This window comes from Eleutherodactylus coqui, chromosome 8 (assembly GCF_035609145.1).
Source record: "Eleutherodactylus coqui strain aEleCoq1 chromosome 8, aEleCoq1.hap1, whole genome shotgun sequence".
Lineage (NCBI taxonomy): Eukaryota > Metazoa > Chordata > Amphibia > Anura > Eleutherodactylidae > Eleutherodactylus > Eleutherodactylus coqui.
The window spans coordinates 168640229-168662965 of NC_089844.1; the positions used below are offsets into that span (position 1 = coordinate 168640229).

At 47.4% G+C, this 22737-nt stretch overlaps 1 protein-coding gene across 1 annotated transcript in view; it reads right to left on the reverse strand.

Annotated features, from left to right (window-relative positions):
* The window catches only part of PRRT2 (proline rich transmembrane protein 2), a 127625-nt gene extending 119397 nt beyond the window's left edge, over positions 1–8228 (reverse strand). Inside the window, exons 1-3 of the mRNA XM_066577568.1 lie at positions 8068–8228; positions 4579–5105; positions 1648–1780 (exon numbers count right to left, since the gene is read on the reverse strand). Coding sequence (XP_066433665.1) covers positions 1648–1780; positions 4579–5004 — 559 coding nt within the window. The 5' untranslated portion in view covers positions 5005–5105; positions 8068–8228. The remainder of the gene's footprint in view (positions 1–1647; positions 1781–4578; positions 5106–8067) is intronic.
* Positions 8229–22737: the final 14509 nt, after the last annotated feature.

The following is a 22737-nucleotide window of genomic DNA, read 5'->3' on the forward strand; positions in this document are numbered from 1 at the left end:
ACTGAAGTCACTACTGGGGGCACTATTATTACTTGGACCACTTTGAGAGTCACTATTACTACTGGGGCCACTAACAGGGTCACTATAACTACTAGGGGCCCCTAAGCGGGGCACTATTACTACTGAAGCCACTACTGGGGCACAGTTACTACTTGGACCACTATGGGGAGCACTATTGCTTCTACAGCCACTAGTGGGGCCACTTAGAGAGTCACTAATACTACTGGGGCCTCTATGGTGGACAATATTACTACTGGGGCTACTTGGGGGCTCACTATTACTACTAGGGTCACTATGTGGGGCATGATTACTACATAGGCCACTATAGGCGTACATTATCATTAATAGGGCCACTATACTGGCACTATCGCTACTGGGGCCACTATGGGGGGCACTATTACTACTAGTGCCACTATGAGGGTCAGTATTACTACTGGGTCCACTATGGGAGACATTACAATTTCTGAGCCCACTATGAGGGTCACTGTCACTACTGGGCCCGCTATGGGGGACACTTTTACTACTTGGACCACTATGGGAGTCACTATTACTACTGGATCCACTAATGAGTCACTATTACTACTTGGGGCCATTAAGGGTGACACTTTTGCTACTGAGGCTACTACTCGGGGCCCTATTACTACTGAGGCCACTATGGGGTCACTATTACTACTGGAGACACTATTACTACTGTGGCCACTGCAAAAGAGGTGATAGGCTTTCCAAAAGATGAATTAAGTTGGCAAGTGCGCAGATATGTGGAGTAACAGTCTGGGTGAAGGAGCTGAGATTCCTGGAAAGGGTGCAATTGAATCATAAATTATAATTTCTCCGTTTAGATATATATACAGTACATCATGTGATGCTGTGATGGCAACAAGTTTAATGATCCCCACTAAAGGCAGCGCAGTCATCTTCTTATCCAATTTAGTATATGTGCCAATCATATCATCTACACATACTGTACATTCATTAGGGTTAGTGCCAACCAGCAGCAAAGGGTAAAGCTACATGGAGCCGCATTGGGGAGGCTGAGAACCAAGCGGAAATATGGTTTGGTGCCGTTTGCAAACTGACCATTAAATGGTTGTTAATACCTCGTTAAAGGTTTCCTGATGGGAAAACGAGTTGTCAGACCAGCAGAGACCATAAATACAGCCAGAGTGAAATATGCAGCACACTATACTGTACGATGGGACCTGGAAAGCAGGAGAGGCTGGAAGACTGAATGGACCGAAGAGAAAATTGATGGAAAGTGAAATTACAAGAGAGAGAGCGAAGAGAGATAGCGTGTCCTGTGTGAGACTCCGTCACACTTCATTGCATCCTGCCAGAGGCAGCCAACCCTGAGCCCTGCTCTACTGGAGCCGTGACATGCCATGACTAAGAGGGGGCTCCTTATTGTTCCTGATTAATGGCAAGACGTGTCTGTGTGTCTACTATCTATCTATCTATCTATCTATCTATCTATCTCTCATATCTATCTATCTATCTATCTATCTATCTATCTATCTGACATCTCATATCTATCTATCATGAATACATATCATGTTGCCCTATATATACACAAATTTAACTAGAATCTTAATAAATAGCATTTTTAATGTTGGGTATGATTTTCTGTCTGGTATGATCTGCGTCACTTACTTCCAAAGTTGATGACACAGGACACAGTGATGATGAGGAGTCCACCCACCAACGCCACAATACTTAACAGCTTGGCCACACGGCCCAGTCTGAGGGCTCCGTCCACATCACCTTGTTGGAGGCTGTTACGGGACTAGAGTAAAGGAAAGGAGTGAGATTAGTAATGGTAGCGGGATGTTACAGCATCGTGGAAGGCAGGTATTGGAATGTATCTTCATCATCCATTACCCCCCTCTGTCATATCATCCATCCTATCACATCCATTACCCCCTCTATCATATAATCCATCCTATCACATCCATTACCCCCCTCTGTCATATCATCCATCCTATCACATCCATTACCCCCCTCTGTCATATCATCCATCCTATCACATCCATTACCCCCTCTATCATATAATCCATCCTGTTACATATATTACCCCCTCTATCATATAATCCATCCTGTTACATCCATTACCCTGTCTATCATATCATCCGTCCTATTACATACATTACCCTCCTCTATCATATCATCCACCCTATCACATCCATGACCCCCCTCTAACATATCATCCATCCTCTCACACCTATTATCCCCTCTATTATATCATCCATCCTATTACATCCATTACCCCCTCTATCATATCATCCATCTTATCACATCCATTACCCCCCCTCTGTCATATAATCCATCCTGTTACATCCATTACCCCCTCTAACATATAATCCATCCTGTTACATCCATGAACCCCCTCTATCATATCATCCATCCTATCACATCCATTACCCCCCATCATATCATTCATCCTATCATATCTTTTACCCACTCTATCATATCCTCCATCCTATTACATCCATTACCCCCTCTATCATATCATTCATCCCATTGCATCCATTATCACCCTCTATATTGTCCATCCTATAACATCCATTACCCCCCCCCCTCTATCATATCATGCATCCATTAACCCCCTTTATCATATCATCCATCCATTAACCCCCTCTATCATATCATCCATCCATTAACCCCCTCTATCATATCATCCATTCTATCACATCCATTACCCCCTTCTATCATATCATGCATCCATTAACCCTCTCTATCATATCATGCATCCATTAACCCCCTCTATCATATCATCCATCCTATTGCATCCATTACCTTCCTTTATCATATCCTCCATCTTATTACATCCATTACCCTCCTCTATCACATCATCCATCACATCCAAGACCATTCTCTATCATACCATCCATCCTATCACATCCATTACTCCCCCATTATATCACCTTCTCAATGAGGCCACCGCCCTGAAGGCTCCACCACCCTATCCAACCTCTCATCTCGTAGTTCTGCAATCATCCATCTATATGTCCACCTAATATGGTATTACCTTTTATTATAAACCATCAATGTCTGTCTCTGACCATCATCACAAACGGATTCCCCAAATTCCTTCTCTCATCTCCTCATCCCATCTAGTACACCACCTCCTCCATCTGTTCTACCTCCTCCAGCCATGTTGCTATATTCCCACCTCACGCAATATTCCCTTTTGCTCAGACATTATAGGTTGCACTACGGAGTCATTATACCATCTCCCATTTGCATACCAAATTTCGCAGAGGAGCATTACCTGGCTTATAAGCCTACTTGTGCCAACTTGATGCTCTCTACAAGGAATAACGATCATTCTCCAACCCTTATGTCTTTATTCACTCAACCTCCCTTTGTAATTGACCTGATATTACTTCCTGATGAAGTGCTCCACCCAAGGCTACATACTCCTTACCATTCACCTATCCCCTGATCTGCTATAGTCTGTTTCTATTCATCACTATCATTTTATTTCCATCCATCTTCCTTAACAAGTCCTTAGAAACATCCATTGATCTTCTAGTGAGAATTCCTTCCTCTCAACATGCCGCGTTTGGAAGCCCTTCCTACCTCCATCTTATGCTTCGTCCTGCAGGAACGAATGTGATATTCTCTTACATTCACGCCTTCTCCTGACAATGATTCAGTGTCTTGCTTCCCTCCATCCCTATATTCCTTTCTCCTCAATCCTGCCGACTGCCGGAAAAATGTGCAAAAACGTAGCAACCTGTCGTTCCTTCCCATTCATCTCCTGTTGTCCTACTCTACAGCTCCCACTTTAAACCTTATGCTTACTCCCAACTAGAGGGGTAACGTGAAGCTGGTCCCCAACGTAAAATTTGTAATAGGGTCCTCCAACTATAAAGAGTGAGAAACGGGCAAAATGTCTGTAAGGAACCATAAAGAGGACAATGTGTCTCCTAAGAAATAATGGGAGGTAGTGGGAAGACTCCAATAGTTGGGTTGCGATAAGGGGTTCCTTTGTGTGAAATTGAGTTGACCACATGGCTGGTGGTGGCGTGTAGTCTACAGGGAACATTAGGGGGCAGTTCTTTGGAGAGAAGGTAGGTAAAAGTAATTGGGTGAGGGAATTAGGAAATCGAGTAGTGGGGGGAGGGGGGATATAAAAAATGGTAAGTATGGATAGTAGGATAACCCCTGCTCCAAAATGCACCAAGGTAGCCGCAGCAGCATCAATCAATGCAACATACAATGGGAGTTTGTGTCTGCAAATACTATCGTCAAAGTTAACAGTCACTTACAGAGCCAGGTAAGTTAACCAAAAGATGCGCAGTACAGTGATCAGCAACTTGCATGATGTACGAGTAATTGCCCACTATCGGTACATTCATCCTCTTTATTGCATTCGCTCAGATACACCTCAGCATACATTTGGCATTGTGCATGGGAAGATAACTACATGCAGCCTCTAGTATCGCCAACACATCCTTCATGTGCAACGGAAACAGTGAGTGAAGTGGTGGGTTAGATAATGCTGTAATGACCCTGATATGATGAGATGATGCAATGGATCAACGAACAACATGTTGGATATCCACACAGTTTCCTTACCATGATAGAGTACACAAAGCCAACTATGTTGACTGGCCACATGGGGCAAAAACAGGACAGGATGGCAATGAGCAGATAGTCCTTTGGCTTTTGTGCCTCAACGCCACTGGCTGTGGCAGTAGACCCTTGTCGACAGAGGCTTGGCCTTGGAGAATTGGAAGCAGCTTGAGCCAGTCGTCCTTCAGAGCCAGCCAGACTAGGGGCTCGAGGTCCTCCATTGGCTGCTGGCTGGGCCTTCAGGTCAGTAAGCGAGGAGCATTTTGATTGGATGGTCACAGATGGTTCCACTTCTGAACCAGTAGCCTCTTGAGCTGGCTCTGGCTCCTCCACCACCACCACTGTGGTAGAGCATACTGGTTCCGCAGGCTCCGCTGGGGTAGTCTCAACCTCAGGTGGAGGCCCCGTGTCTGCAGGAGGTGTCGCCATGGGTAAAGGAGCCAGTGGAGAAGGTACAGAAGAAGGTAATGAAAGATTGCGAGTGATCGGCCCAGAAGAGAGAAGTCAAGAAGGAAAGCAAGAGCTGGATTCTAAAAGGGGTGAAGAGATAGAAGAATTATACACGGAGTGGGTACATACAAACATTCTAGTTATTAATAGGGACATTAAGAAACTGTCAATTAGTTCCATTTGTTCCAGATTTTAATTGTAAATGAAAGGAAAGCTGATTTACGGTGGGAACGGCAATCACTCTACTGTACGTAAGCCTTCCATAGCTCAGTCCTATCTCCTGTACCCACAATAACCTCTCCAGGTACCTCCTGTAAATTACTCTCCAAAACCCCCTACTACAGCATATAACTAACGCCTTGTAATCTCCTACTATATTGCTCTATAAGCAGATACATTGTCCCTTATTGTCCCATATAACGCCTCCCTTTAACTTCACTTATTATTACTTATTCTGACTCCTCTCACTTTTATTTATAGCTCCTCCTACTATTTCCTATAGCATGTCTTGTTCCATCAAAGAATTTTTCCATATAACTCCTCCTCCTATTTATAACCCCTCCTCCAACTCTATATAACCCCTCCCATTACACCGGAGAAGTTCTCCACTTACCTCCTGCTACTACTCTTTATAACGCTTCCTTTTACATAACACAACTATTATTTTCTATAACTTATATTTGCTATGACTCCTCCTACTACTTATAACTCCCCCATTGAAACAAAGAAATTCTCCATATATCTCCTCCTGCTCTTTATAACTCCTCCTTTTAACCCAAAGACCTTTCCATATATCTCCTCACACTATTATCTATATCCCCCATTACACCGCAGAAGGTCTCCATATAACCCCTCCTATTAATTGTTATATCTCCTCCCACTATTCTTTATAACTCCTCCTATTAATTGTTATATCTCCTCCCACTATTCTTTATACCTCCTCCCACTATTCTTTATAACTCCTCCTATTATTTGCTATATCTCCTCCCACTATTCTTTATAACTCCTCCTACTATTTCCTGTTTATAGCTTCTCCAGTTCTAACAAAGACGCTCTCCATAAAACTCCTCCTACTATTGTTTAAAACTCCTTTCACTATTAGAGCAGAAGAACTCTTTATATAAGTCCTCCTACTCTTTATAATGCTTCCTATTACATCAGAGAAGCTTTCCATATATGCCCTTCTATTATTATTTATAACTCCTCCCACTATTCTTTATAACTCCACCTATTATTTTCTATAATGCCTACTCTACATACTCCTCCCATTATACCAGAAAAGGTCTCCATATAATACTACTCTGTATAACTTTTCCTATTACAATAGAGAAACTCTTTATACAGCGCCTCCTATTATTCCTTATAACTCCTCCTATTATTGAATATAACTTCTAATTCCTGTTACTCCTCCTACTATTTTTAACTCCTCCCATTTCAACAAAGAAACTCACCATACAACTCCTCAAAATATTTGGTATACCTCCTTCTACTATTCTTTATAACTCATCCTGTTGTTTCCTATAACTCATTCTATTCATAACTCCTCATACTCATCATAACCCCCCCACTCTTTAGAACTCCTCCCACTCTTTACAACTCCTTCTATTTATAACTCCTCCCACTCTTTACAACTCCTTCTATTTATAACTCCTCCCACTCTTTACAACTCCTTCTATTTATAACTCCTCCCACTCTTTATAACTCCTTCTATTTATAACTTCTCCTACTCTTTGTATCTCCTCCTATTAAACCAAAAGAAACTCTCCATATAACTCCTCCCTCTATTCTTTATAACCCCTACGTATAACTCCTCCCATTACAACAAAGAAGCTCTTCAGAATGCTCTTCCTTATATCTCCTTTTAATACACCAGAAAAAAACTTTTCCTGTAACTCCTCCTACTCTTTATATTACTTTCTATTACATCAGAGAAGCTCTCACTTTAAGCCATTCTATTAATCTTCATAACTCCTCCCACTATATATAACCCCACCTATTATTTCCCATAACTCTTGATTTTTTATAACTCTTCCTATTACAAGAGAAACAATATATCTCCTCCTATTATCTCCTATAATACTTTCACCTCTCATCATATCACTTCCACCATGCAACTTCAATAATTCTGTATGACGAACCATAATATGCACTCCCACTAACATCTCCCATATCACTCCGACTGTCACTGCTGCTCCATATATATATATATATATATATATATATATATATATATATATATAGTACATGATCTATGAGGACATTGCACAATATAAGAGCTGAGCACACAGATTCTGCACCCCCCCCCCTACACAACGCACAGCCAGCAGTACTACAGTATACACACACCGCCCTGATACAGTATATAGCCCAGACAGCCGCTGTGCACCAGCACATGGAGCGCCCACACTGTCTCCTCTATGCAGCTTCTGGACCTATTAGATGTGAATGTAGATGAGATGCAGGGATATGGGGTGGGGGTGCGGGGGGGGGGGGGGGTGAGGGTGGAAAATGAAGATGCAGAGCGGAGTCAGCGCTTCACCTGGACAAGGGATGAATGAGATATTAACTGTCGGTATGCTGGCTGCCCCGTCTTACACACGCACTTCTGTCATGTGCGGCGTGGCTCATACTTGGCTCTTTGGCATGTGTGGTGCCTGTGTACATGCATGCTCATCCATGCCTACGCAGCATGTGTTTGGCATCTTGTATAGTAAGCATATCACCCCATAGCCATCCCTCCCCTCCTCCCATGCTATCCCATACGAACAGCCGCGCCAGTATATAATGAGGCATCATCCTATTGCACCCTGCCGTCCTGCACCCAAAAAACGCATAGCCATAAGATACGATGCAATAACCACAAACCCATCACACCTGCCTGCCGCCGGAAAATCCGAAGCACCCTGCCCAATTCTTTCCGAAATTCCCCCATACAGCCAAATTACCATATGCGCCCAAGCTACATGCACATAGCGTAAAAATGCCCAGCGATTGTGCTGCACACTGCCCCTCCCGACACACCTAAATTTGTGAGCATCTCACCTCCTCTCTCTCCTTCTGTCCTCTCTCCAGCAGTCTCCTGGGGTTAGTTAGGAAAATGGGGGGGACATAGGACACTAAACCTCACAGGTCAACCCTAGAGGGGTCCGTCACCCTCCCACCCCCCGACACAAAGCGAGCGGCGTGTGTCTGGTTGTGAGGATACTGTGTCTGTGTCTGTCTCTCCCCCTCCCACTTTCGCTCCTTTCCCCCTCTTTCTGCCTCCCTCCCACTTTCACTCCATCTAGCTGTCTTGTAGCAGCTGTAAGGATGCTCGGCGCCTCCCTGGTGCTAACCCTAACAAGCATCTTCTGCTGTTCCAGTACTGGTGCCTAATTACTAGACCTAATAAGTCACCACCCTGCACCCTTCTGCCCCATGACGTGACATGGCGTCGGTGTCATATCTGTTGGTACTGACCCCACACCCTTATTATGGACACTACTATGCTGCATTGACATGGTGCTGGCCATATACTGGGCAATCACTCCTTAAATTTGGCTTACAGTGCCATCTCTGTGCCGATGACGCCCAATTATACAAATCTCCCCGAGACATCAACCCTGCACTACTATAAAGCACCAGTGACTGCCTGTCCGCTGTCTATAACACTAGGTCGTCTTTGTATCTGACACTTCTTATGTTTCCGCCATCTACTGACCGACTTAAACCCGTTATCTCCATCTCAGTCTGCGGTACCGCCATAACTTCTGGGCAGCACGCCCGCTGTCTTGGGGTCATATTTGTCTCTAATCTTTCCTTCGCTCTCCTATAATCAGTCACTTGCTCGCTCATGCCACCTGCATCTAAAAAACAACTCCCAAATTTGCCCTTCTCTTACTGTGGAAACAACAAAAACTCTTATCTTTGCCCTGATCCATTCTTGTCTTAACTACTGCAATTCGTTACTGATTGTTTTTTCACCTCATTAAACTCTCCCCTCTCCAATCCACCCTGAATGTAGCAGCCCGGCTCATCTTGTAGTCCTACATCGATGCCCGCACACTGTGCCAGTCACTGCCCTGATGCCCACTATAAGAATACAATGTATACTCATCACACTCACCCATAAAGCTCTCCACAGTATCTCCCTATATCTCCTCGCTCATGTCTGTCTACCACTCTGCCCGTGTTCTCCACCCCTAATTTAACTCTTCGGTTAACCGACTCCTACATTAACATTACAATGATTTTTCAACCATAGTTGTTATACTAAAGGCCTATTTACACTGAAAGATAATCGCGCAAAAATTGCTGAAACGACAGTTTGAGTTACAGTTTTGAGCGATCGTCTTTGCAAAACTCACAATAGCTAATTAGCTACTTAAGAAGTAATGCAGGCGGAGCAAAATACCGACACCATAATTCCAAAAACAGCAGCTGTTTTTTATATGCAAACAGCTGTATTGTTCTCGGAGCTTTCAGCTGGTGTACTGCTGAGAACTGCCAGTGGGATACCAGCTGAAAGAATACTATCAGCGCCGCCGGCTGAGAAAATCAGAGTGCGGCGCTAATAACAGTCATCAGTGATTTCTAGCTTGCTGGAAATCACCAATGACCCTAGGTAGATTAGACAAATTGTGCCCCCTTTCCAAAACCAGAGTCGATTAACCACCTTATCTCTAATGAAAGAGAGTTAAACACATTTTAAAAGTAAACATATCCAGGCAGAGTAAATATTTAACCTGGTGACTCACTTTATTTTTTTTTCTCCATTCAGCCCAGACCATTCTGGCAATTTCTCCTGAGGTCCATAGAGTTTGCTTCCAAAACATCTTTGGCTCGGAGCGTAGCTATAGTGGATGCAGAAGTAGCAGTCACTCTGGGGCCCAGAAGCCTGATGGGGCCCAAAGGCCCCTCTGTAACAAGAGAAGACACTATTACAAATGACACATGGTAACTAGGGTCCTTGTTGCAGATTTTGCACTTGTTCCCTGCAGATCTGACCCTGTAATTAAAATAGATCCCCAGATCTAAACCCCCTGGGTTCTCCTCTGCTGCGGGTGACTCGGCACATCTTACTCATGATGCATGCTATGTCTTGAACTGCAGTAGGATCAGCTAAGATGGAAGAGTGGTGAGCAATACAAACCATGCTCCCAAGTACTCTCTGGAAGTGCTCATTGTATAGAAAGTTAAGTGTTACAAAAACTTAAATAAATAAAACTTTACCAATAAAAGTGCATCCCCCCCCCCCTCTGAACTCAGTGAGGTCGTGGGTACTGTTGTATCTTGTCTCCACCAGAATAACGGGTGGAGACATGCCTTGGCAGTCCTGAGACAAGATACAACAGTACCGAGGTGGTGTCCTAGTCGATCACCTACCTTCGTGACCCCTCGTCCTGACCTCATATCCCGATCACCATTCCGATGTATGGGAATTCGGGAAAACTGTGGATACTCTCAAGGGAGATCTGCTCTTATGCTCTAATCTTCAGTTCCTCTTAAGAAATCATCGCACCACCTATACAGCGGGTATTACTGTCACAGTACCCTGAAGTGGAAATAGTACCCGGTCACTAATGTTACGTTGTCTCTTTAGAGAGCAAATAATTTTGCTACTTGCGTCACCAGTTTTCTTGTATTTTGCTGTAATTCTCCTATATAATGGTTAGATTATCGTTGAATCTTCTGAAACATAGTACAATGTATGGTCAGCGCGACTCATATTGGGATTGATGGACCATGCTGGCTGAGAAGAAAGCTAGAATAGTGGAGGTTATCTTGGTACATAAGTTGTAAGACTCCTAAAACAAGAATGGCATGAAGTCAAGTTGACTTGAAGTTACCTGAATAGTCCTGAGGTCTTGGAACAGTTCAGAGTAATAATATTGACTTATCGGAATATCTAAGGGGCCTTTTACATGGGACGACCCGTGAGGCACAGATGCCCTACAGGTCTTCCCAGCAATGATCTTTCCTGTGCTTTTACATAGGAACAATCATCGCTCAGTGAATGAGTCGGAGTGGCTGGAGATCGTTTCGCCCGCCTCCATTCACAGTAAATAGGCAGCTGCTCCTAGATGGGTGATTGCCTGTGCACACCGTCCGAAATGTTGTTCGTTTTTTAGGCATGCAGAAACTGAATGACTAACGAATTATCGTTGGTCGTTCAGTCTGTGCATGCTTTTACACTGAATGACAATCATTCCGATTTTTGCCCTTAAGAACTCTGCAGACCGCGAGTCGAGTCCTTTTCTCTAGGTATTGGGATGGCTGCATGTGATAATTATTGAAAGGTCTTGGATAAGCAGTAAATGACTTGAGAGTAATCATCTTGGTATAAGAAGTGAGAGTTCTTATAATATGGAGCAGGACCTCTTAGAAGATGATTTGCTGGAGATGATCAGAGCTCGTCTGTTCCTGGAAGAATGAAGAACACATAATGCTGTGGAAGCTGAAGCAAATCCTCTGGATAACCACAATCTTTCAGACCGGAGTGGTAATAGTTCTGTATTAAGCTCAGGAAGTTCAAATGGACTAAAAGAGTAATAAGTAACAGTCATGGACAGGGGATCGACAAGCTCTTTGTGTCCACAAGACAGTATGGCCCCAACGCTGAGTCCTAGAGGTTTGGTATGCTAACTTTCTGATGGTCAGTTGGTTAGCTAACCGATGTCGGTCCCAATTACCCAGTAGTTTGCACATTTGGCTGTTATTGACTGTGCAGTGCCTGCTGGTCAGAACAAATCTTGACATCCTCCTCTAACCCCTTTCGGGGATGAATTGTTTCCATCCACAGGATCCCCTTTCGCTGATGTTTTTCTTTGATCACACCATTCTCAGTATACGCTCCACACCATTACAGGAACAATAACCCACACAGTTAGCAGTAAAATCCTGGCCGTGGCTAGTCTAGCCCGATGACCAGGAAGTTGCTCAGATCGCTGGATTCTCCCATCTAATGTGGATTCACACTGAAACTGATCCACGGAAACTTGTCACGTGATTTTATGCTGCCCTCCCACGGGGAGAATTTCCATATGGAGAAGTTCTGACTTTGAGAGGGTTGGGGGCTCTAATAAAGGGGCCAGTCAGTGTATAGCTGGAGTCTATAATAGTTTTGGGAGTAACTATCCCTGAGGATGTAATAACCCTGGAGGAGGTAACGCTGGTATCAGCCATAGCATTATGGATGTAATATCAGGATTAAAAGCCATGAAGTGAGTAATGGAGAAGCAGGAGTGGCCGTTTGATACTGAGCACTTAAACATCAGAGGAGATAATAATCAGGGACTGGAAATGTTTATCAGATTATTGTCGTTCCTCTTTTACATCCGGCTGTGTCCTGGGACAGCGGACTTAACACCTAAGGGTACAAACTCTGTTAAGTAAGAGCAGGAGGAAGCTGGAAAGAAAATACTTGTAGCATGAAATGAACAGGCTGATAAATTATACATATCTGGGGGTGGAAATCACTTTAACCGTTTCTCTGGAGAAAATTCAGCTTTTCTGTGAAGCTAACCATGAATATCTGCTCTTACTGCACAGTGCCAAGTCTCTGTAGCTATATGGGCACCTGCACAGTAACATGTCTCTGACCTATATGGGCACCTGCACAGTGCCAAGTCTCTGTAGCTATATGGGCACCTGCACAGAACCATGTCTCTGACCTATATGGGCACCTGCATAGTACCATGTCTCTGACCTATATGGGCACCTGCATAGTACCATGTCTCTGACCTATATGGGCACCTGCACAGTACCATGTCTCTGACCTATATGGGCACCTGCACAGTGCCAAGTCTCTGTGCCTATATGGGCACCTGCATAGTACTATGTCTCTGACCTATATGGGCACCTGCATAGTACCATGTCTCTGACCTATATAGGCACCTACACAGTACCATGTCTCTGACCTATATGGGCACCTGCACAGTGCCAAGTCTCTGTGCCTATATGGGCACCTGCACAGTACCATGTCTCTGTGCCTATATAGACACCTGCACAGTACCACGTTTCTGACCTATATAGGCACCTGCAGAGTACCACGTCTCTGGCCTGTATGGGCATCTGCACAGTACCACTTCTCTGTGCCGATATGTACCATGTATCTGTGCCTATATGGGCATCTCTTTACAGTATCACATCTCTGTGTCTATATGGGCACCTGCACAGTAACACATCTCTATGCCTATATGTACCACATCTCTGACCTATATGGGCACCTGCACAGTACCATGTCTCTGACCTATATGGGCACCTGCATAGTACACATCTCTGACCTATATGGGCACCTGCACAGTACCATGTCTCTGACCTATATGGGCACCTGCACAGTACCACTTCTCTGTACCTACATGTAGCATGTCTCTGTGCCTATATGTACCACATCTCTGTGCCTATATGGGCACCTGCACAGTACCACGTCTCTGGCCTATATGGGCACCTGCACAGTACCATGTCTCTGGCCTGTGTGGGCACCTGCACAGCACCATGTCTCTGGCCTATATGGGCACCGGCACAGTACCATGTCTCTGGCCTATATGGGCACCTGCACAGTACAATGTCTTTGGCCTGTGTGGGCACCTGCACAGCACCATGTCTCTGGCCTATATGGGCACCTGCACAGTACCACGTCTCTGGCCTATATGGGCACCTGCATAGTACCACGTCTCTGGCCTGTGTGGGCACCTGCACAGCACCATGTCTCTGGCCTATATGGGCACCTGCACAGTACCATGTCTCTGGCCTATATGGGCACCTGCACAGTACCATGTCTCTGGCCTATATGGGCACCTGCACAGTACAATGTCTTTGGCCTGTGTGGGCACCTGCACAGCACCATGTCTCTGGCCTATATGGGCACCTGCATAGTACCACGTCTTTGGCCTGTGTGGGCACCTGCACAGCACCATGTCTCTGGCCTATATGGACACCTGCACAGTACCACGTCTCTGGCCTATATGGGCACCTGCAGAGTACCACGTTTCTGGCCTATATGGGCACCTGCTTAGTACCACGTCTCTGGCCTATATGGGCACCTGCACAGTACCACGTCTCTGGCCTATATGGGCACCTGCACAGTACCACGTCTCTGGCCTATATGGGCACCTGCATAGTACCATGTCTCTGATCCTTACTGTAATGTGAAACATACGGTATGTATTCCCTTTGTCTCTATGGCCAATTGTTGTATTGTACTTGTTATTCTCGTGATGGTTATTAATGCTTTGTGTATGGGACTTGTAGTTCCCCAGCAGATAGAACCTTGCAGGAGAGGTCAGTGTTACAGTTTGTCTAGGTGTTCATGCCTCCGTAGCTGAGGGTAAACCCCCAGCGTCTGACCCAGGAGTAGTGTGTTCTGCGCCATCGATGCCCCCTCACACTTGTTTGTCGCTACACCTTCAGCTCACACTATCCATCCATAATGTAAGCACGTCTGGGCCGATGAATTATTCATGACCGCAGGACGTCCCATAGGAGAGATTCTGTGTTAACCCCCGCCATACGAAGCACAGGAAATTCTGTTCAATGAAGCTGAGAGCCGGGCTTTCCTGAGCAGAGAAAACACCCTTAGTCCGAGCAGAGATGCGCCATTTAGTTATGAGAAAAACAACAGCGGAAAAACAACACGCAGGGTTTTTTAAGGCAAGATGTTGGAAAAATATGACAGCGGGGGGAATGAGAGGAAGAAAAATAACAAGACAGTAGAAGCCGAAGTGATCTGGGAGGAGGGATGCGCTGTTTGTGAAGAAAAGGATATGCATGTGATAAAGGAGGCAGCAAGATGTTGGGGTTAGCATTAACGGACAAGGAGCTGATGGGAAAGGCAAGACGCTTATAGAATGTACAGAAAGAGCTGGGAAGATGGTGGGGAAGACGATGGAGACGGGCCAATGAGATGTTAATTAGAGATGAGCGAACACCAAAATGTTCGGGTGTTCGTTATTCGTAACGAACTTCCCGTGATGCTCGAGGGTTCGTTTCGAACAACGAACCCCATTGAAGTCAATGGGCGACCAGAACATTTTTGTATTTTGCCGATGCTCGCTAAGGTTTTCATGTGTGAAAATCTGGGCAATTCAGGAAAGTGATGGGAATGACACAGTGACGGATAGGGCAGGCGAGGGGCTACATGTTGGGCTGCATCCTAAGTTCACAGGTCCCACTATTAAGCCACAATAGCGGCAAGAGTGGGCCCCCCCCCCCCCTCCCAACAACTTTTACTTCTGAAAAGCGCTCATTAGCATGGCATACCTTTGCTAAGCACCACACTACCTCCAACAAAGCACAATCACTGCCTGCATGACACTCCACTGCCACTTCTCCTGAGTTACATGCTGCCCAACCGCACCCCCTCCCCCCCACAGCGCACACCAAAGTGTCCCTGCGCAGCCTTCAGCTGCCCTCATGCCACACCACGCTCATGTCTATTTAGAATTGCGTCTGCCATGACGAGGGACCGCAGGCATACACTGCAGAGGTTGGCACGGCTAGGCAGCGACCCTCTTTAAAAGTGGCGGAGCGATAGCCCACAATGCTGTACAGAAGCAATGAGAAATAGAATCCTGTGCCACCGCCATCTGGAGCTGCACACGTGGGCATAGCAATGGGGAACCTATGTGCCACACACTATTCATTCTGTCAAGGTGTCTGCATGCCCCAGTCAGACCGGGCTTTTTAATTCATAGACACAGGCAGGTACAACTCCCTATTGTGAAGTCCCTGTCGACCCACAGCATGGGTGGCTCCCTGGAACCCACCGGCGGTACACAAAAATATCCCATTGCATTGCCCAACACAGCTGAGGTAGTAATGTCGTGCGTAATACAGGTGGGCTTCGGCCCACACTGCATGCCCCAGTCAGACTGGGATTCTTTACAAGTGGACACATGTAGGTTTAACTCCCTGTGGACCCACTGCCTGGGTGGGTGCCAGGAAGCCACCGGCGGTACATAGAAATATCCCATTGCATTGCCCAACACAGCTGAGGTAGTAATGTCGTGCGTAATACAGGTGGGCTTCGGCCCACACTGCATGCCCCGGTCAGACGGGTTCTTTAGAAGTGTACAGATGTATTAAAAACTCAGTGTGCACCTACAGCATGGGTGGCTCCCTGGAACCCACCGGCGGTACACAAAAATATCCCATTGCATTGCCCAACACAGCTGAGGTAACGTCAGCTGTAATGCAGGTGGGCTAAAAATTAATTTGATTACACTGTAGGCGAGGGCCCACACAAATTGCTGTATCAACAGTACTAATGTACATCCCAAAAATTGGCCATGGCCAGCCAAGAGGGCAGGTGAAACCCATTAATCGCTTTGGTTAATGTGGCTTAAGTGGTAACTAGGCCTGGAGGCAGCCCAGTGTAACGAAAAATTGGTTCAAGTTAAAGTTCCAATGCTTTTAAGCGCATTGAAACTTATAAAAATTGTTCTGAAAAATTATTTGAGTGAGCCTTGTGGCCCTAAGAAAAATTGCCCGTTCAGCGTGATTACGTGAGGTTTCAGGAGGTGGAGCAGGAGGAGGAGGAGGAGGAATATTAGACACAGATTGATGAAGCAGAAATGTCCCCGTTTTGGATGGTGAGAGAGAACGTAGCTTCCATCCGCGGGTGCAGCCTACGTATTGCTTACGTATCGCTGCTGTCCGCTGGTGGAGAACAGAAGTCTGGGGAAATCCAGCCTTTGTTCATCTTGATGAGTGTTAGCCTGTCGGCACTGTCGGTTGACAAGCGGCTACGCTTATCTGTGATGATTCCCCCAGCCGCACTAAACACCCTCTCCGACAACACGCTAGCCGCAGGACAAGCAAGCACCTCAAGGGCATACAGGGCTAGTTCAGGCCACGTGTCCAGCTTCGACACCCAGTAGTTGTAGGGGGCAGAGGCGTCACCAAGGATGGTCGTGCGATCCGCTACGTACTCCCTCACCATCCTTTTGCAGTGCTCCCGCCGACTCAGCCGTGACTGGGGAGCGGTGACACAGTCTTGGTGGGGAGCCATAAAGCTGGCCAGGCCCTTAAAGACTGTTGCACTGCCTGGGATGTACATGCTGCTCGATCTACGCACATCCCCTGCAACATGGCCCTCGGAACTGCGCCTTCTGCCACTAGCGCTGTCGGCTGGGAATTTTACCATCAGCTTGTCCGCAAGGGTCCTGTGGTATAGCAACACTCTCGAACCCCTTTCCTCTTCGGGAATCAGAGTGGGCAGGTTCTCCTTATACCGTGGATCGAGCAGTGTGTACACCCAGTAATCCGTCGTGGCCAGAATGCGTGCAACGCGAGGGTCACGAGAAAGGCATCCTAACATGAAGTCAGCCATGTGTGCCAGGGTACCTGTACGCAACACATGGCTGTCTTCACTAGGAAGATCACTTTCAGGATCCTCCTCCTCCTCCTCCTCCTCCTCAGGCCATACACGCTGAAAGGATGACAGGCAATCAGCCGGTGTACCGTCAGCAGCGGGCCAAGCTGTCTCTTCCCCCTCCTCCTCATCCTCCTCATGCTCCTCCTCCTCCTCCTGTACGCGCTGAGAAATAGACAGGAGGGTGCCCTGACTATCCAGCGGCATACTGTCTTCCCCCGCCCCCGTTTCCGAGCGCAAAGCAGCTGCCTTTATGGTTTGCAGGGAATTTCTCAAGATGCATAGCAGAGGAATGGTGACGCTAATGATTGTAGCATCGCCGCTCACCACCTGGGTAGACTCCTCAAAATTACCAAGGACATGGCAGATGTCTGCCAACCAGGCCCACTCTTCTGAAAGGAATTGAGGAGGCTGACTCCCACTGCGCCGCCCATGTTGGAGTTGGTATTCGACTATAGCTCTCCGTTGTTCATAGAGCCTGGCCAACATGTGGAGCGTAGAGTTCCACCGTGTGGGCACGTCGCACAGCAGTCGGTGCACTGGCAGCTTAAAGTGATGTTGCAGGGTGCGCAGGGTGGCAGCGTCCGTGTGGGACTTGCGGAAATGTGCGCAGAGCCGGCGCGCCTTTACGAGCAGGTCTGACAAGCGTGGGTAGCTTTTCAGAAACCGCTGAACCACCAAATTAAAGACGTGGGCCAGGCATGGCACGTGCGTGAGGCTGCCAAGCTGCAGAGCCGCCACCAGGTTACGGCCGTTGTCACACACGACCATGCCCGGTTGGAGGCTCAGCGGCGCAAGCCAGCGGTCGGTCTGCTGTGTCAGACCCTGCAGCAGTTCGTGGGCCGTGTGCCTCTTATCGCCTAAGCTGAGTAGTTTCAGCACGGCCTGCTGACGCTTGCCCACCGCTGTGCTGCCACACCGCGCAACACCGACTGCTGGCGACATGCTGCTGCTAACACATCTTGATTGTGAGACAGAGGAGGAGGAGGAGGAGGAGGGTGCTTTAGTGGAGGAAGCATACACCTCCGCAGATACCAGCACCGAGCTGGGGCCCGCAATTCTGGGGGTGGGTAGGACGTGAGCGGTCCCAGGCTCTGACTCTGTCCCAGCCTCCACTAAATTCACCCAATGTGCCGTCAGGGAGATGTAGTGGCCCTGCCCGCCTGTGCTTGTCCACGTGTCCGTAGTTAAGTGGACCGTGGCAGTAACCGCGTTGGTGAGGGCGCGCACAATGTTGCGGGAGACGTGGTCGTGCAGGGCTGGGACGGCACATCGGGAAAAGTAGTGGCGACTGGGAACTGAGTAGCGCGGGGCCGCCGCCTCCATGATACTTTTGAAGGACTCCGTTTCCACAACCCTATACGGCAGCATCTCAAGGCTGATGAATTTTGCGATGCGGACGGTTAACGTTTGAGCGTGCGGGTGCGTGGCGGCGTACTTGCGCTTGCGCTCGAACACTTGCGCAAGCGACGGCTGAACGGTGCGCTGAACTACACTGCTGGATGGGGCCGAGGACAGCGGAGATGAGGGTGTGGGTGCAGGCCATGAGGCGGTAGTGCCTGTGTCCTGAGAGGGGGGTTGCATCTCAGTGGCAGGTTGGGGCACAGGGGGAGAGGCAGGGGTGCAAACCGGAGACGGTGAACGGCCTTTGTCCCACCTTGCGGGGTGCTTGGCCATCATATGTCTGCGCATGGTGGTGGTGGTGAGGCTGTTGGTGTTGGCTCCCCGGCTGAGCTTTGCGCGACAAAGGTTGCACACCACTGTTCGTCGGTCGTCAGGCGTCTCTGTGAAAAACTGCCAGACCTTAGAGCACCTCGGCCTACGCAGGGTGGCATGGCGCGAGGGGGCGCTTTGGGAAACACTTGGTGGATTATTCGGTCTGGCCCTGCCTCTACCCCTGGCCACCGCACTGCCTCTTGCAACCTGCCCTGCTGATGCCCTTGACTCCCCCTCTGAAGACCTGTCCTCCTGAGTAAGCGTTGCACACCAGGTGGGGTCAGTCACCTCATCGTCCTGCTGCTCTTCCTCCGAATCCTCTGTGCGCTGCTCCCTGGGACTTACTGCCCTTACTACTACCTCACTGCAAGACAACTGTGTCTGATCGTCATCGTCCTCCTCACCCACAGAAAGTTGTTGAGACAGTTGGCGGAAGTCCCCAGCCTCTTCCCCCGGACCCCGGGAACTTTCGAATGGTTGGGCATCAGTGACGATAAACTCCTCTGGTGGGAGAGGAACCGCTGCTGCCCAATCTAAGCAGGGGCCCGAGAACAGTTCCTGGGAGTGTTCCCGCTCCTGAGCAGGTGTCATTGTAGTGGACTGAGGAGGCTGGGAGGAAGGAGGAGCAGCAGACAGAGGATTCGGATTGGCAGCAGTGGACGGCGCAGAACTGCGGGTAGACGATAGGTTGCTCGAAGCACTTTCTGCCATCCAGGACAGGACCTGCTCACACTGCTCATTTTCTAATAACCGTCTCCCGCGTGGACCCATTAATTGGGCGATGAATGTGGGGACGCCAGAAACGTGCCTCTCTCCTAATCGCGCAGCAGACAGCTGCGACACACCTGGATCAGGAGCTTGGCCTGTGCCCACACCCTCACTTGGCCCTCCGCGTCCTCGGCCACGTCCACGTCCACGTCCTCTAGGCTTACCCCTACCCCTCAGCATGCTGTATTACCAGTGATTAGATTTCCCAGGCAGGAAATAAATTGGCGCAAGACTGCAGGCCAAATATAATTTTTGCCCTTTTTGGAAAACGAAAGGCCCCACTGCCTCTAGTGAATGAATTATCTAAGTTTAATAACTGTGCTGTGTCCCTGCTTATGTGTCACAGAACGTGAGGGTAGCAGAGTTATTATAACTCTTGGAGAGCAGGTATTTTTTTTCCCAATTAAGGAAAGCAAATGGCGAACCCAGCAGTAAAGCGTAGCTGGGTGCGTATGATTTAGCAATGTTTTTCACGCAGCTCACACGTCTACACAGGCGTAAGGACGGACACAGGCTGGACAAATAGATTTGTTTTCAGTTTTTTCCCACCAACAGGCAGCACTGCGTATATTCAATGAACCTGCGAAGTTTAATAACTGCGCTGTGTCCCTGCTTATGTGTCACAGAACGTGAGGGTAGCAGAGTTATTATAACTCTTGGAGAGCAGGTATTTTTTTTTCCCAATTAAGGAAAGCAAATGGCGAACCCAGCAGTAAAGCGTAGCTGGCTGCGTATGATTTAGCAATGTTTTTCACGCAGCTCACACGTCTACACAGGCGTAAGGACGGACACAGGCTGGACAAATAGATTTGTTTTCAGTTTTTTCCCACCAACAGGCAGCACTGCGTATATTCAATGAACCTGCGAAGTTTAATAACTGCGCTGTGTCCCTGCTTATGTGTCACAGAACGTGAGGGTAGCAGAGTTATTATAACTCTTGGAGAGCAGGTATTTTTTTTCCCAATTAAGGAAAGCAAATGGCGAACCCAGCAGTAAAGCGTAGCTGGGTGCGTATGATTTAGCAATGTTTTTCACGCAGCTCACACGTCTACACAGGCGTAAGGACGGACACAGGCTGGACAAATAGATTTGTTTTCAGTTTTTTCCCACCAACAGGCAGCACTGCGTATATTCAATGAACCTGCGAAGTTTAATAACTGCGCTGTGTCCCTGCTTATGTGTCACAGAACGTGAGGGTAGCAGAGTTATTATAACTCTTGGAGAGCAGGTATTTTTTTTTCCCAATTAAGGAAAGCAAATGGCGAACCCAGCAGTAAAGCGTAGCTGGCTGCGTATGATTTAGCAATGTTTTTCACGCAGCTCACACGTCTACACAGGCGTAAGGACGGACACAGGCTGGACAAATAGATTTGTTTTCAGTTTTTTCCCACCAACAGGCAGCACTGCGTATATTCAATGAACCTGCGAAGTTTAATAACTGCGCTGTGTCCCTGCTTATGTGTCACAGAACGTGAGGGTAGCAGAGTTATTATAACTCTTGGAGAGCAGGTATTTTTTTTTCCCAATTAAGGAAAGCAAATGGCGAACCCAGCAGTAAAGCGTAGCTGGCTGCGTATGATTTAGCAATGTTTTTCACGCAGCTCACACGTCTACACAGGCGTAAGGACGGACACAGGCTGGACAAATAGATTTGTTTTCAGTTTTTTCCCACCAACAGGCAGCACTGCGTATATTCTATGAATAATAACTGTGTTGTGGCCCTGCCTATACAATTCTTTCCCTGCAGTATCAATGGAGGGTGCAATGCTCTGCAGAGGCGATTTTGAGAAGCCCAAAAAAAATGCAGCACAGCCAACAGCAGCCTGGACAGTACTGCACACGGATAAATATGGCCCTAGAAAGGACCGTTGAGGTTCTTGAAGGCTACACTCACTCCTAACACTCTCCCTGCCTATGCAGCACTTCTGTCCCTAATGCCAGGTGCAACGGTCTGCAGAGGCGATTTTGAGAAAAAAAAAAAAATCCCACTGCTAACAGCAGCCAACACACAGCTATCAGTGGCCCTAATAAGGACCTTTGGGGGGTCTTGAAGCCTACACTAACTACCAATTCTTTCCCTACAGCAGCTCCGGTATAAACAGCACTGTCCCTCATCTAACTCACACCGCATCTGAGGCGAGCCGCGGGAGGGGCCGACTTTTATATTAGGCGAACACCTGATCTCGCCAGCCACTCACAGCAGGGGGGTGGTATAGGGCTTAAACGTTGCAGGGGGAAGTTGTAATGCCTTCCCTGTCTTTCAATTGGCCAGAAAAGCGCGCTAACGTCTCAGGGAAGGAAGTGAAAGTAACCAGAACACCGCATGGTGTTCGTCACGAATAACGAACATCCCGAACACCCTAATATTCGCACGAATATCAAGCTCGGACGAACGCGTTCGCTCATCTCTAATGTTAATATGTGAAAAAATTAATGAGCGGGAAAGATGGTAAAATGGGGTATTGATATGATAAGGGAAGCAGTCAGAGAGAGGTATAAAGTAATGGAGGCAGTGAGAGAGAGGTATAAAGTAATGGAGGCAGTGAGAGAGAGGTATAAAGTAATGGAGGCAGTGAGACTTGAGGTATAAAGTAATGGAGGCAGTGAGTTGTGAGGGATAAAGTAATGGAGGCAGTGAGTTGTGAGGTATAAAGTAATGGAGGCAGTGAGAGAGAGGTATAAAGTAATGTAGGCAGGGAGAGGGGGTATAAAGTAATGATTCAGTGAGAGTTGAAGTATGAAATAATGGAGGCAGTGAGAAGTGGGGTATGAAGTAATTGAGTCAGTGAGAGATGAGGTATGAAGTAATGATGGCAGTGAGAGATGAGGTATGAAGTAATGAAGGCAGTGAGTCGTGAGGTATGAAGTAACTGAGG